Below are 15,391 nucleotides of genomic sequence, written 5' to 3' on the forward strand. Positions count from 1 at the left end.
ATTCTCCCTAGCAAGCATTCCACAAGTAAGCAAAGCAAAACAAACAAGCAGGAACCATGTAGCAAGGAGTAAGCACTAGGCTCAGTTCTGGAGATTTCTAAGAGAAACAGTTCTGGGACTTGACATCTTTTCAGCAACCTAAAAATGATCATTCCAAGGATGCAGAAGAGCAGAAACAGCTGAAAAATTGGTGTAACTTGAGTGGGAATCTTTATAGGCTCCCATGTGCCTGTGGCATATCTTTAGTTAAATTCCCAAATTAGCCCACTTGCATCCATCTTGCTATGAAAATATGTCATATTGTTGTGAGTTCAGTTTATTGTTTAGTTCCCTTAAAACTAATCCTGAAAATCCACAGGAATTCATGGTAAGAAATGAAAATTTAAGGACTGTATACCTGCTTTTTAATAGGTTTCCTGTGTCTGATTTACCTCTAGAAACAGAAAAAATGGTCATTAAAACAACACATGCTGGTATTTGTGGCTCAGCAACTCAGCAGGCAGTAACTGTCCTGTTTGTCACCTTTAGTGGGAAAACGCTCACAATCCTATACTCCGTGGTGGTATAACAATTTAGCAATCTATGTATTATTTGGAAAGTACCAATTTAATTAGTTCTAGATATTTGGAATTCTTTGTGTTATGAACTTGCACCTAAAAAACATCTCATGATCCCAACTTTTCATTAAGTTATCTTGAGCTGATCTTGAAATCTAATGATGGATTTGGATGATTTATTGGAGCAAATTTCCATTCTCTATGACCTTTTTTTTTTTTAATTTCTCTCTCTGTCTCTGTCTGTGTCATCATACCTTGATTTTAGGTTCTCCCTTCCTCACTCATTTTTTTTTAAATGACGTAGTTGTAAGTGTCCTTCATAAACTCCTACAGATAAACACACATTCTAATTATGTGAAAACTAGGGGATCCCTAGGTGGCTCAGCGGTTTAGTGCCTGCATTCAGCCCAGGGCGTGAGCCTAGAATCTCAAGATCGGGTCCCACATCGGGCTCCCTGCATGGAGCCTGCTTCTCCCTCTGCCTGTGTCTCTGCCTCTCTCTGTCTCTTTCTCTCTCTCCCTCTCTCTGTCTCTCATTAATAAATAAATAAAATCTTTAAAAAATAATTATGTCAAAACTCTATATGAGGTATGGCAACTAAGCAACAATAAATAATACACCCCTTTCTTTTTTTATTATTTTTTCTTGTTGCCAGTCCCTTGAGGAAAGCTCTTTTTCTATTTTTTTTATTTCTCTATTATTTTACCTCGTGGAACAAAATAGACCATAATCTTGGCTGAGAAATGTAAAGGCAGTGCCAGATATACTTTTAGGAGAATGAAAAGGGAACCATAGTTTTAAAGAAATCGTATTATACATAATTGACAGTGACATCAATTTGTAGAATCCTTTTTTTTTTTTTTTTGAGAGAGAGAGAGAGAGAGAGCGAGTGAGAGCACACGCACATGCTTGCATGTGCAAGTAGCAGGGAAGGGCAGAGTGGGAGAGAGAGAGAATCTCCAGCAAGCTCCACACCCAGCACAGAGACTGCTGCAAGGCTCAATCTCATGACCCTGAGATCATGACCAGAGCCCAAATCAAGATTTGGATGCTTAACCAACTGAGCCAACTGGGCCCCCCTCAATTTGTATAATCTTAAAAGAATCTGGAGGTCAATCTTAAGGCGTCTTATAATTGTAGGACAGTGGGGAATATGGGAAAATTAGCTTGGGGTCCAACTGGGGAGAATCTTAAGTACTTAACTAAGGAGTGTGGACTTTTTCCCAGTAGCAATGGGGATTCACTGGAGTTGTTGTGGGCATGAGAGAGATAAAGAAAGCAATAATTTAGTAAGATTAACTTGACATGATTGTCCCTTGATGAATTTGAATGAGGAAAGACAGAAAAGTATGAAGGTGAGTTAAGAAGCAACTGGAACAAGTTTGAATTTTAAGGTAGAGGATATAAATTAAGGTACCCGTGGGAGACATAGGAAGGAAGGCAGTTGCAAGATACTGCGTGGGAAGAATCAGTTGAACTTGCTGGCCCAGTTAGAGGTAGGAATTGTCAGAAAGGGGGAACGACAAGCCACTCTTGGTTTCCCATGTGTGATTGCCTGGGATAAAGATAATGCCACTGGCATCGACAGCACAAAAAATGGTGATTTTAGTTTTAAATGTGCTAAGTTTGAGGGTCTAATAAGATGTGAAAGTGGAAAGGTCTAGGACATGGTCAGGACTGAACTTAGGAATTGAATCTCAATATAGAAATTTGAGAGTTCTCCAGTCAGGGTCGGATCTATAATTAAATTTGAATCAGATAAATAAATGTTAACATCTCCCACTGGTGTGCCTTCTATCAGAGTATGTGGTATCCCTGAGAAAATGTATATAGTGAGAGAAGAACAAAGAGTTGAGGTCTTGGGGCACCTGGGTGGCTCAGTGGTTAAGTGTCTGCACTTTTGGCTCAGGTTGTGACCCCGGGGTCCTGGGATCAAGTCCCGCATCGGGCTCCCCACAGGAAGTCTGCTTCTTCCCCTTCCTATGTCTCTACCTCTGTCTCTGTGTGTCTCTCATGAATAAATAAATAAAATCTTTAAAAAAAAAATGTTGAGGACTTAACTTCAGAACTTTGGATAACTCACAACCGGAAGGCAGAAACAGACAAAAGAGCCAGTGAGAGAGAGAGTAGACATGGGAATGGAGAAGGCAGAGAAGGAGAACCAAAAAAATGTACATTAGGAAGGGCCAAGGGAGGAGGAGATTTCAAAAAGGAGTTAAAGAGAATGAAGACTGAGTGGATCCTGAGGGATCTGACCTATAGGAAGTAGTTAATGCTCTTCACGTGATTGATCCACCATGAAATAGTGAGTAGATAATGAAAATTATTTTCTGTGGTTCAATTCAACAAATATTCATTGGCTCTCACAGCTGTTTCATCCCTTTCTTTCTCATATTGAGTACAGCTTTACCAAGGTCAGCTCTATTAAAAGTGGTTTCCTTAAGTGATAAGGGAGTTAAAGTCTGGGACAAAGTTGATTCCTAAGGAGCTACAGAGGGCCTATCATTTTCTCTGACCCAAAATTCAGGTCTATAATAGAATATTGGAAAACAGGAGTAATTTTAAGGAGTTTAATCCACTCTCTTGAGAAATCTTTTTGAACCATATTATGCCAGGCCTAGCCTGGTTCAGATCATATTCTACTAACTGAATAGGATATTTTTCAAAGATTGTTGCTTGGTTGAGAGGTAGGCTTGCAGATTAGGCCATATAAAAAAGGAAAAAAGAAAAGACTGCTTTTGGGACTGAAATCTTTGATATTTTGCTCGATATGGAGAGATTTTATTAGGCTTAAGCTCCATTTCTGCTATAAAGAAGGTATCTTTATATCTGACATTTGTGTGGAGCATGTAGTTTGTTTTCAAAAAGATACTGGCTTTTAAAATATTCACTAGTTTCACCTCTAGGTTTTAGCTATTTGTGGCTTAGCTCCTCTAAGTGTGATCTTTTCACTTCTCCAAACTGAAGTCTGCTGACCTTATGCTCTGGGGCTCTGTCCTGAATTGGAGGTAGTTCTAGAAGATGCTACATGTTGCAAAAGTGGACTGTTTGGGCAGAAGAGATGGAAAGTTCTCTAGAGATAGCATCTTATCTCCGTACTCTAGGAGGATTTAATTTTTGGAATTTCATTACAGAAGCTGAAAAGACAATCCACCAAGTACAAGGCAGACAAAATCTATCCCACAACTGTGGCTGAGATGCCCACGAACATCAAGAAAAACAGATATAAGGATATCTTGCCCTGTGAGTTTTATTTCTCCCTATAAACTTGTACCTCCTCCCAAATTCTATCATTCCTACCTCTTTTTACCATTGCCTGCTGTTCCTAGACCTGGAATAGTGCTTTGACAAATTAGCCTGTACTTTTACAACCACAAAAGAACATGCATTCACTCACTCAGCAAACACTCATGAGCATCCACTATTCACAGTGCTAGTTCCTGACTTACAGCAAACTCTCTAAGCCTTTTTAGTCTTTTTAGACTATGTCTGTCTTTTGTATTATAGATGATCATAGCCGAGTAGAGCTGTCCTTGGTAACCTCTGGTGAAGATTCCAACTACATCAATGCCAACTTCATTAAGGTATACCCAGTATTCTCTAGTTCTCTAGGTACCCAAATAAGAGGTCGGGGTACCAGACCATATTTCTCTAGCTACCTAAAAAAAGGTGGAGGGGATACTAGACAAGAAGAAGACAATATTATTTGTAGTCATCCTATATAATTTCTGTTCCCCCTTAGGGAGTTTATGGGCCTAAGGGTTATATTGCCACCCAGGGACCCTTGTCTACAACTATCTTGGACTTCTGGAGGATGATCTGGGAATACAGTGTCCTGGTAAGGGCAGAATTGCCTCTGTTACTCTCTTCTGTAGCTGTCAGGGATGGAGGGAGGAGTGTGTCAGGATATGTGACTGAGGTTTCCTTTGCATTAAAATCAATGCCTCTTGGGGTCAGTCTGTGGAATTTCAGGGTCAGGCAAATTTTTTGTCAAAATAACAATATCACCCTTATTCAAGGAAATGAAAGTTCATATCTTGACAGGTTCGTTTGTTAACAAGAACTTACTAATTTGAATAGAGAAAAGGGAAGGAAGGACAGAAAAAAGGGTAGGAACAACATTTTATCATTTACCAAGATTTCTTTTTTGGGTTAAAAACCAAACAAAATAGAAAAAAAGAATGACTCTGGGATCCATGCACTAACTGCTCTTTCTAACCATCTCAATGCTCTATCTATTTAATCCCCTCAGATCATTGTTATGGCATGCATGGAGTTTGAGATGGGGAAGGTAAGTTGCTTTCTAGTAGACATAAAGATAAAGGAAAGAGAAAGGGGAAGGAGACTGTAGTAGAACTTTCCTTAAGCCTGTCTACTTAAAAATTATTCTTATCTTGCTAGCTGTCAGTTTGGGAATTTCAAATGACTCTCATGGCTTTTTTTTTTTTTCTTCCCCTAAGAACTCCTTTTGCCCATTTTCCCAGTAGGCTCTATATTTTCAAGTAAAAATCAAATATGCTTTTAATGTAATGATTCATTTTCCCACTTTTTGCATCAGGCATCTTTAACCAGCAGTCAATACTTCTAATCCTGTGCTGCCCATCATGACATCCACTAGCCACATGTGGCTACCAGGCATTTGAAACATGGCTAGTGCACCCAGGGAACTCCAATTTTATTTCATTTTATTTTAATGAGCTTAAATTTAAAACTCAGTTTTCCAATTCAGTGTTTGGAAAACTTTATGTTTTGAACGACCAGGGTACTTGAATCTTTTTCATCTATACATTTGACGAACTCTAAATGGAAAGAAAATGTTTCCAATGGAAATTTAGTGTGTTGAGATGTGCTATAAATATAAAATACACATTGGGTTTTGAAGACTGAGATAAGAAATGCCAAATATCTAATATTTTTTATATTGATTACATGTTTTATTGATATACTGGGATAAGATGTATCATTAAAATTCATTTTTTCATTTTTGAATGTGGCTATTAGAAAACTTAAAACTGCATGTAGAGCTCACATTATGTTCCTATTGAAAGACACTCTTCTTACCTACTGTTGGCATTCATAATTCCAGTTAAAAACCAAACTTTCAGGGGCCCTGGGTGGCTCAGGTCATGATCTCAGGGTCCTGGGATCAAGCCCCTGCTTCAGTCTGGCTTCCTGCTCTGCAGGGAGTCTGCTTGTTTCTCTCCCTCCACCCTCTATCCGCCCCCCCCCATTCCCTCCTCCTTGCACTCTCTCTTTAAAAACAAAACAACAAAAAAATAAGCTTTCACTTAGCTTGTGCAGCTTTGCTTTAATAGACATGATTTCTGTTAATCCCTTTGAAATACAGTTGTCCCCCCTTATTCATGGGGGAATCACTCCAAGACACCAGGTGGATGCCTGAAACCCTATATACACTATGTTTTTTTTCCTATGCATACATACCTATGGTAAAGTTTAATTTGTGAATTAGGCACAGTAGGAAGTTAACAATGACAAAAATAAAATAGAACAATTATAACAACATACTATATGTTATGTGGATGTGATCTCTTTCTCAAAATATCTTATTGTACGGTCCTCATCCTTCTTATGATGATGATGTGAGATGATCAGATGCTTATGTGATGAGATGAAATGAGGGGAATAACATAGGTGTTGTGATGTAGGGTTAGGCTACTCCTGCCCTTCTGACAATACATCCTGGACTGTAGGTACCTGAAAGACCACAGTTGACCTTGGATAACTAAACTATAGACAAGGGGCAACTACTGTATTAAAAATGTCAGATCTCTTTTACTTCTTCCGACTCCTAGGAAGTCTATAATTTATATATCCTTTCATGTTTTTCCCATCTTTGGAGATTCCAGACCATGATGTTGGGGTTGAAGCCCCAGGGGTTAGATGTTCCCAACCTAAGCGAAGGACACAGAGATGAATTTGCTTCTGAAAGGGGGAGTGGGTTTTGTTACCCAGAAGAGACTAGAATATCTGGAGGGAAATCATTACATTCTTCTTTATGCAACAGAAAAAGTGTGAGCGCTACTGGACTGAGCTAGGAGAGCTACAACGGCAACTTGGCCCTTTCTCCATATCCTGTGTGAGTATGATGTCTGCTCCCATTATGGCTGAGAAGATGCTCTGGGATCTACTTTATAGAGACTAGCTTTTGAAGATTCATCTTTGAAATAACTAATATCTTAATTTACTTCTTAGGAAGCTGAAAATAGAAAATCTGATTACATAATCAGGACTCTAAAAGCCAAGTTCAATAGTGTAAGTATGGAACTGGAGTGGTGAACTCAAGAGCTGGGCATAGGACAATGGGAAGTAGGGGACCTTTGATGTTTTGGGTAAATCTTCATATGCAAAAGAAACCTTTGGTGTCTCTACCCCCCAGTCTATTACACACTATGGCAAATCTATAACATGATAATATTTGTAGGGTGGATAGAGGCTGGGAACCAACTTAAGAGCTCACATTGCCCAGTTGCTCTAGGCCCAAGGGGTTTAATATATCAGCATGCCAGGGACCCACTTGAACTGGTGAAGCATGCCAGTTGGGAAGTTCTGGTTTGGACTATCTTAATATCTACCTCCTCTTGTGAGTGGGGACAGACCAATAGTTCTTGAGATCACTTTTAATTATTCTCAGATGGCATGTGGTCACCAGAGAAGAAAGCAGCATAAATTGTCAACAGGACCAAGATGCTACTTAGGAAATCAGAGTAACCTGGTGGTAGAATGAGGTGGGGTCCTCACACTGAGCTTTCCTTTTATTCTGGCTCTTTTTTATAGGAAACTCGAACTATCTACCAGTTTCATTACAAGAATTGGCCAGACCATGATGTGCCTTCATCTATAGACCCTATTCTTGAGCTCATCTGGGATGTGCGATCTTACCAAGAGGACGACAGATTTCCCATATGTATTCACTGCAGGTATGATGCTGTTCTCGGAAACTTCCACCCAAAACAAACCAAATGTCATAGTCTGGCCAGGACTCCTGCTATAACCAAAGGAAGACGGACTTTGCTGAAATTAATTAATAATTATTAAAGATATTATTTATTTACTTGAGAGAGAGAGTACACAGATGGAGAGGGAGAAGTGGACTCTCCCTGAGTGGAAAGTTCAATATGGGGTTCCATCCCTGGACCCTGGGATCATGACGTAAGCTGAAGACAGGCACCCAGGCACTTAATCGACTGAGCCACTCAGGCACCCAGACTTTGTTGGAATGGTACAGACAAGTAGCATGTAAGCTCCTGATCCTAGTCTCAGTTTTCCCAGTTGATCAGAAGAATGAAGCTTAGAAATGAAAGTGATTGAAAGAGCAAGGTCCATAAGCAACAACAAATCATAATAAATTCAACCTGAGCATTAAATCAGTATTTTCTGACAAGTTACTTGTGAAGAGTGCAGCTCTAGAGACTCTTGCTGAGAGAAGTCATGTAGGATCTGTCCCAAGGTTCAGTGTGTGCACGTGGCAACTGACACGCATGCTCTGGGAAGTAGGGATGGAAGTTGGGACTGTTACATTGCCTCAAGGTTTCTGATTCCTCAATCTGCCGGGGAAATTTCTCAGCTACTGTCAACGATCCACCCTCTACAACTACACGTGCTCTTGTGATCTTCCATTTCAGTGCTGGTTGTGGAAGGACTGGTGTTATCTGTGCTATTGATTATACCTGGATGCTACTAAAAGATGGGGTGAGTTTCTCTCTGTAGGCACTTCCTGTTTGCTTACACTGCTACTTTCAGACTTAGGAATTGTTTGGTTCTTCCAAACATCTATCTCCATGACTCATCTTTTCTAGAATATTTACCATAGACCCACTTTGTCAGATGATTAAGTTAGTCCCTACAATGATGGCTCTCAAAGTGTGGTTTCCAGACAAGCAGCATCAGCATCACCTGAAAACTTGTTAGAAATGCAAAATCTTGGGCCCTGCCTTGGATGGACTGAAGCAAAACTCTGGAGGGGGGTGGGGGCAGGTGCCTAGCAAGCTCTCCAGGTGCTTCAGATGCATGCTATAGTTTGAGAATCACTGCCCTAAATTTCAATTACCCTTCCCTTATCCAAATTACTTTAGTGAATGGACTTAATCCACCACAACCAAACCTTGTGTTCCAATCTCTAGGAAGTGGGAAGTTGGAAATACGGGCTTTAAACCTATCTGCCAACTTCTTTTATTTCATAAAATTCTCATACTTGCTCATCTACTGAGCCTTCTCCCATATATATTTTTAACTTCAGACATTTGATCACCCCATGTAAAATCATTCTCAAGGGTTTCTTCAATCTTTTCTGGGGAAAATACCAGGCTCTAAATCACGATGCAAGTGATGAGAAATCTCCTTCATTTGAAAAATGCATTCTTCCTCTGATGTTATCTTATGTTAGGAGAGCAGATATCATGGGAGTGACAAGACTGTAAGAAATAATTTATCAACAAAGCTGGGAACAAAGGAGTAAGATATTTTTTCCTTTTAACTGATAGATAATTCCTGAGAACTTCAGTGTTTTTAGCTTGATCCAGGAAATGCGAACACAAAGACCTTCATTTGTTCAAACACAGGTATGTAACCATGGTGAATGGGTCATAACATGTGTCTGGGTCTTGCTACATCTCTCTGTTCAACAGTAAGGCAAAACAGCTGACTGACTAGCTATAACACCAATTTACTCTTAGGTGCATTAGTCCATTTGCATTTCCTCCAACTCTGATAGATCAATATTTTTCCTATGTCCCTTGCCTTGGGTTAAATTCCTCTCATTCCTTGTATTTTACTGCCTGTTCAGAAAATATTAAGAAACTAATGTAATATGTCTTATAAATGACATTGAAAAAATTCCACAAGCTGGTTGACTTATTAGAATAAAATAGCTGTGTCAGGTTAACTTGAAGTTTTGTAGCAATAATTCACTTCTGAAACCATAGAAAATCAGATTTGTCATTTTTACTTCAGGAAGTGGTAACAGAATCTGGAGAATGCAGTCTGTATTTAACTTGAAAAATAACTTGAAAAATGTTTTTAACTTGAAAAATAAAAATAAAACCGTAAGTCCTATCACCTAGAGGTAGCCACAATTACTATTCTTCTGTAGTCTCTCCTGATCATTATTGCGTGTATACTTAAAAAACCATAATTTAAAAAAAACCCCATAATTTAATTATTCTATATATATATGGTTATATATGTATCACAGTATTTTCATCCACCCCAAAGTGCTCACAGTCATTCATTCTGTTAGGAATGCTCTTCCCCTGTTTGGTTCTCTCCTCTCCCACACAAGTTCCACTTCCTAGATGAAACATTCTCAGCACAGATCTCTCACTCTCTACAATATTAATTTCATCTAGACTTTATGCCCACATTTTTACCCATATTTCTAAAAAAGTGGTCTCCATCTTTAATGGAGTTTAGCATTCACCCATTCATTCACCAAGCATATACTGATATTAAGTAACAGACACTTTCACATAACTTATTAGAACTACTTTTTACGACTTAAATAGCAAGACCCTGAAGTGTTTAAGGCTCTTACAAATGAACATGAACGTAGACTTGGAGGTAAAATAATTGACAGTGGCAGTTTAGATACTTTCATCTAGCATTTGTGAATTGAGGGGAAAAAATTAAGAGCTGTTGTAATATAAGCCTTCTGTTTGGCCCACACAGGTTTTCCACCAATAGCTAGTGGAAAAAATTTTTTTTCACACATTGACTGTAGGTGTTTTCTATATTAAACCTGTGAGGAAAAAGTTTCTGTGACATGAAAGCATTGGCTGGTTTAGTGCTACCAGACTTAAAAGTGGGCTGATCCATGTAAATGTATAAAGACCCCAGGAAGTAGGCAGCCTAGTTGTCTAATATTACATTGTTATATTGAATCAGTAAATAAAACCATACCCCATTTCAGAGAAAGCCCATTTTTGGTCCACTTGTAAAGGTTGGAAGACAGCTGAAATGATTTTCGGTTAGCCTTCTCATATTGGCATTATCAACTAGCTGAACAAATTCCTTACCAGCTGTAGCTACTTTTTCTGACAGCACTCTAACCAGGAAATAACACTGTAACCAGCTGAGTGCTTCCTGTCTGATTTTTCTCTTTTCTTAAAAAAAAAAAAATTGAAGAGTGTACCAATAGATGTGTTGGGTGATATAGGTTTTGTATTGTTCTTCTGCTAAGATTATAATGGGCAAAAGCTGTGCTTTATTTGTGTAGGATTGTGTGAGGTACCAAGGAGACCCTGCTTAGGCTCTTTCAGATGAAAAGTAGATCCAAACTCAAGAGCTAGAGTAGGTCCTGTGGCAGAAAAAACCCACAGACCTTGTAATTGTGGTGGTCCCATTTCTCAATGGTGAAATCCTTTTACAAGCACAAATTTCCAGACTCTCTGTAGTGGTCTACTTTTCTTTGGTGTCTTTGCTAGGAGAAAATCACAGTGGCTTGATCTTAGCCCTAATGGCACAGTACTGAGTCAGAAGATTCAGATTTGAGTCCAAGTCTGGAAATTACTGGAAACTGAATGACCTTGCACAAACACGGATAATAGCCTTCCTACCTTAGAGATCAATTGTAAAGGTCAAATGAAGAATTCATTTATCTACCCATCAACCATAATCTATCCATCTTTTTCCAGGAAAGATGAGATGGCTTACAAAAAAAAAAAAATGCATCCAGGATCAACTAAAACTTTTAAAACATGAGCCAGGAGAACCGAATTGGCGGGATGATGGTGGAGGGAAAGATAATTGAGACAGTAGGGTCAGAACATAACACATGCTGGAAGATCCTTGCATATTTAGAGGTAGAAGGTTAAATATTGAGCTGTTTCTAATAGCCTAAAAGTGCTTTGCAATCCGAAATGAGGTAGGCAAACATAAGGGCACTACAATTAAACTACTGTTGATGGTCTTTTCTGGTCTGCTGTACTAAGATTTTACTGATGTTCACACTTCTGAACTCTGGTTCTGTAGTTCACTGAGTTTTTTGTTTGTTTTCATTTGTTTTGGTTTGTGATGCTCTTCAGGAACAGTATGAACTGGTCTACAAGGCTGTATTAGAACTATTTAAGAGACAGATGGATGTTATCAGGGATCAATATTCGGGAACAGAGGTAAACATTAAACTTGATATTTTGTTTTTTTTCATATTTGATTTTGGTCAAGGGATTTCAGATAATAATAGCATTATTTATTGTCACAACTAAATTGACTTGTCAGGGGTGCATGGGGCTACACTGCAATACTTCAACACTTCAACTTAGAAAATGAATCTTTTGGTTAACTTACTATATACAGTTTTCAGCTAAATTTAGAAACAATAAGGGTGAGTGACAGGGCAAGTGTATATTCTGTTCCCAGTTTAACTAGCTGTATGGCGAGTTAAAAGTGAGAATGACAGTTACAAAGTGAAATCATGGTTGAATACTGATGTGATTTTTCAGGTTCCTCCAAACTACTTTGATTGAATATGTCTCATCAAATTTGGGGATTATTTTAGAATATGCAGAGGAATTTTTAGCTGAAGGTCTTAGGTATAAAAATAATTATGATTTAACCAAATTTCAATTAAAAAATGTTGCATATTCCAAGATATGTTATTTTAAGCTCATCACAAAACTTGATAAGTCAAATACTGTGTAGTCACAAAGTATTAAGTTCTGAACAAACTTTCAGAAGATAAAATTACTGATTTACCTTTCAAGGGTATATTTGATAACACTTATTAATTTTTAACATCACATTTTAGATTCTTAATCTGAAATATTCACTGAGAACCCACTACCTAGCTACTACCTAGCATTGGGAATACAAAGTATGTAAGACATGATTCTGATCATAACTCCTGTCAATCAAATGCTGAATTGTGGGGAAAGAAAGCAAGCCAGAAATATTGTTGAGGCTTGAAATGGACTAAGCAATCCTATGGTTAGTGTGAACTTCAAGGGAAAACAATGTGGTGGAAGGAGATGGAAATAATAGTTTTCCCAGAAATTGTTACTTATATCCTATTTATGTATGTTTCATTGGCTAGTATTCCCAGACCAAGGTTAAATGATAGAGATGATTATGGACAACCAAATTTTAATGGGAAAGATTCTCATGTTTCATTATCAAGTGTGATATTTACTTTGTTGGAGATATTTGTTTGTTTGTTTATATCTCTTAATAACCATCACCTACTTCACCTCTTCCCCTACCCACTTCCCCTCTAGTGACCACCAGTTTGTTCTCTATAGTTAAGAGTCTGTTTATTGGGGGCATCTGGGTGGTTCCATCAGTTTAGTGTCTAACTCCTGATTTTAGTTCAGGTCTTGATCTCAGGGTCATGAGTTCATGTGTTTGGCTCCATGCTAGGCCTGGAGCCTACTTAAAAAAAAAAAGTCTTTTGTTTGTTTGTTAATTTTGCTTTTTAGATTCCCTGTGTGAGTGAAAGTGAAATGTCTTCCTCTGTCTAACCTATTTCACTTAGTATAATACCCGTGTTGTCACAAATGGCAAGATTTCATTCTTTTTTATGACTGAGTAATATTCCATTATATATATACCACATCTTCTTTATCCATTCATCTATGGATGGACACTTGAGCTGCTTCCGTAGTTTGGCTATGGTAAATAATGGTGCAATAAACATAAGGTTGCATATATTCCTTGAAATTAGTGTTTTTGTATTCTTTGGGTAAATACCCAGTAGTGTGATTACTGGATCAAATGACAGTCTTATTTTTAATTTTTTAAGGAAACTCCATACTGTCTTACATAGTGGCTGTACCAATTTACATTTCTACCAATAGTGCATGAGGGTTCCCTTTTCTCTACATCCCAACACTTGTTGTTTCTTGTGCTTTTTATTTTAGCCATTCTGACAGGTGTGAGGTGATATTTCATCATGGTTTTGATTTGCATTTCCCTGATGATTAGTGATGTTGAGCATTTATCATGTGCCTGTAGGCCATCTACATGTCTTCTTTAGAAAAATTTCTATTTGCATTCTTTGCCCATTTTTTAATCAGATTTTTTTTCTGGTGTTGAGTTGTATAAGTTCTTTATATATTTTGGATATTAACTCCTTATGGATATATCTTTTACAAATATCTTCTTCCCTTCAATAGGTTTCCTTTTTGTATTATTGATGGTTCTCTTTGCTGTGCAGAAGCTTATTTTGCTATAGTTCCCATAGTTTATTTTTGCTTTGTTTCCCTTGCCTGAGGAGATATATCCATAAGTATGTTGCCAAGGCTGATGTCCAAGAGATTACTGTAAGAAATTACCTGTGTTTTCTTTTAGAAGTTTGATGGTTTCAGGTCTCACATTTAGGTCTTTAATCCATTTTGAGTTTATTTTTGTGCATGGTGTAAGAGAGTGGTCCAGTTTAATTCTTCTGCATGTAGCTATCCAGTTTTCCCAATACCATTTATTGAAAAGATGGTCATTTCCCCATTGTAAATTCATTTTTTAAAAGATTTTTATTTATTGGTGTGAGAGAAAGAGAGTGAGCCAAGCAGGGGGAAGGACAGAGGGAGAACCAGATTCTACACCGAGCAGGGGGCCAAACATGGGGCTCAGTCCTAGGACCCCAAGATCATGATCTCAGCCAAAGGCAGATGCTCAACAACTAAGCCACCAGGTGCCCCACCCCATTGTTTATTCTTGCCACCTTTGTCATGGATTAATTGATCATGTGAACAAGGGTCTGTTTCTGGGCTATCTGTTCCATTTATTTATGTGTCTATTTTTGTGTCAGTATCATACTATTTTGATGACTATAGCTTTGTAATACATCTTGAAATCTGGGATTGCAATACCTCTAGCTTTGATCTTCTTTCTCAAGATTGGGCTTTGACTCTTTGAGGTCTTTTGCAGTTCCATACAAATTTTAGGATTATTTGTTCTAGTTCTGTGAAAAAATGCTGTTGGTATTTCAATGGGGATTGCAATGGATCTGTAAATTGCTTTGGGTTGTATGAACACTTTAATAGTATTAATTCTTCCAATTCATGAGCACAGTATATCTTTCCATTTGTTGTGTCATCTTCTATTTCTTTAATAAATATCTTTCACCTCCTTGGTTAAATTTATTTGTTGGTATTTTTATTCATTTTGGTGCAATTATAAATTGAACTGTTGTTTTTCCATTGTTTAAAGAGAGTATTCATTGATCTCCATTTTATTAGGAAATTTTTAGAGAAAGAATGTTGAATTCCATCAATTGCATATTTTGTATTCATGGAATGATCATGTGGATTTCTCCTTTGACCTATGAATACAGTCATATCATTGGATTTGTTAATATCAAGTCATCCCTGTACTCTTAGAATTAACCCTTCTTGAACAAAAAATATTCTTTTGATATGTTGCTAGAGTATGTGGGCTAATATTTTATTTAGGTACCAGGAAATGCCAATACTCAAATTTAGCTCAGTAGCAGTGCCATGGCTGCTTGTTTGGAGTGGGCCCTTAGTCAGTAAATGGGAACATAGGAACACAGTTCAAACTCCTACAGAGAGAATTGGTTACACTTAATTAAGGAGAATTCCTGTTTCTGGAAAGATCAAGTAGACATACTTTTTCCTATTCCTCCCACTAAGTGCAACCAGATATCATATATATAATTGATGTTATATATAGAACAACTATAAGAAGGCTCTGAGAGATAGAAAGAAGACAGACCAGCTAGGGACCTTGGGATCTGAGAAAAGACATGACAGTAAGTTCCTTGGGTTTCCTTTTGCCACATATATCCCAAACTTGAAACTGAAGACGTCAACAACCTGGAAATGCCAGTGATGCAGTCAAAAAAGCCCCAACAAAACCCTGCTCT

The 15,391-nt window shown here is 37.9% G+C and overlaps 1 protein-coding gene across 4 annotated transcripts in view; it reads left to right on the plus strand.

The window, feature by feature from the left end:
* PTPN22 (protein tyrosine phosphatase non-receptor type 22) overlaps nt 1–15,391 on the plus strand; it is a 63,567-nt gene that overhangs the window by 11,816 nt on the left and 36,360 nt on the right. For all 4 annotated transcript variants that reach the window (XM_041755882.1, XM_041755883.1, XM_041755884.1 and 1 more), the window contains exons 2-11: nt 3,693–3,801; nt 4,066–4,142; nt 4,301–4,396; nt 4,811–4,849; nt 6,584–6,655; nt 6,772–6,831; nt 7,354–7,496; nt 8,202–8,268; nt 9,060–9,137; nt 11,598–11,684. In XM_041755882.1, the coding sequence (XP_041611816.1) occupies nt 3,693–3,801; nt 4,066–4,142; nt 4,301–4,396; nt 4,811–4,849; nt 6,584–6,655; nt 6,772–6,831; nt 7,354–7,496; nt 8,202–8,268; nt 9,060–9,137; nt 11,598–11,684 (828 nt within the window). The remainder of the gene's footprint in view (nt 1–3,692; nt 3,802–4,065; nt 4,143–4,300; nt 4,397–4,810; nt 4,850–6,583; nt 6,656–6,771; nt 6,832–7,353; nt 7,497–8,201; nt 8,269–9,059; nt 9,138–11,597; nt 11,685–15,391) is intronic.

This window comes from Vulpes lagopus, chromosome 5, assembly GCF_018345385.1.
Source record: "Vulpes lagopus strain Blue_001 chromosome 5, ASM1834538v1, whole genome shotgun sequence".
NCBI classification, from domain to species: domain Eukaryota; kingdom Metazoa; phylum Chordata; class Mammalia; order Carnivora; family Canidae; genus Vulpes; species Vulpes lagopus.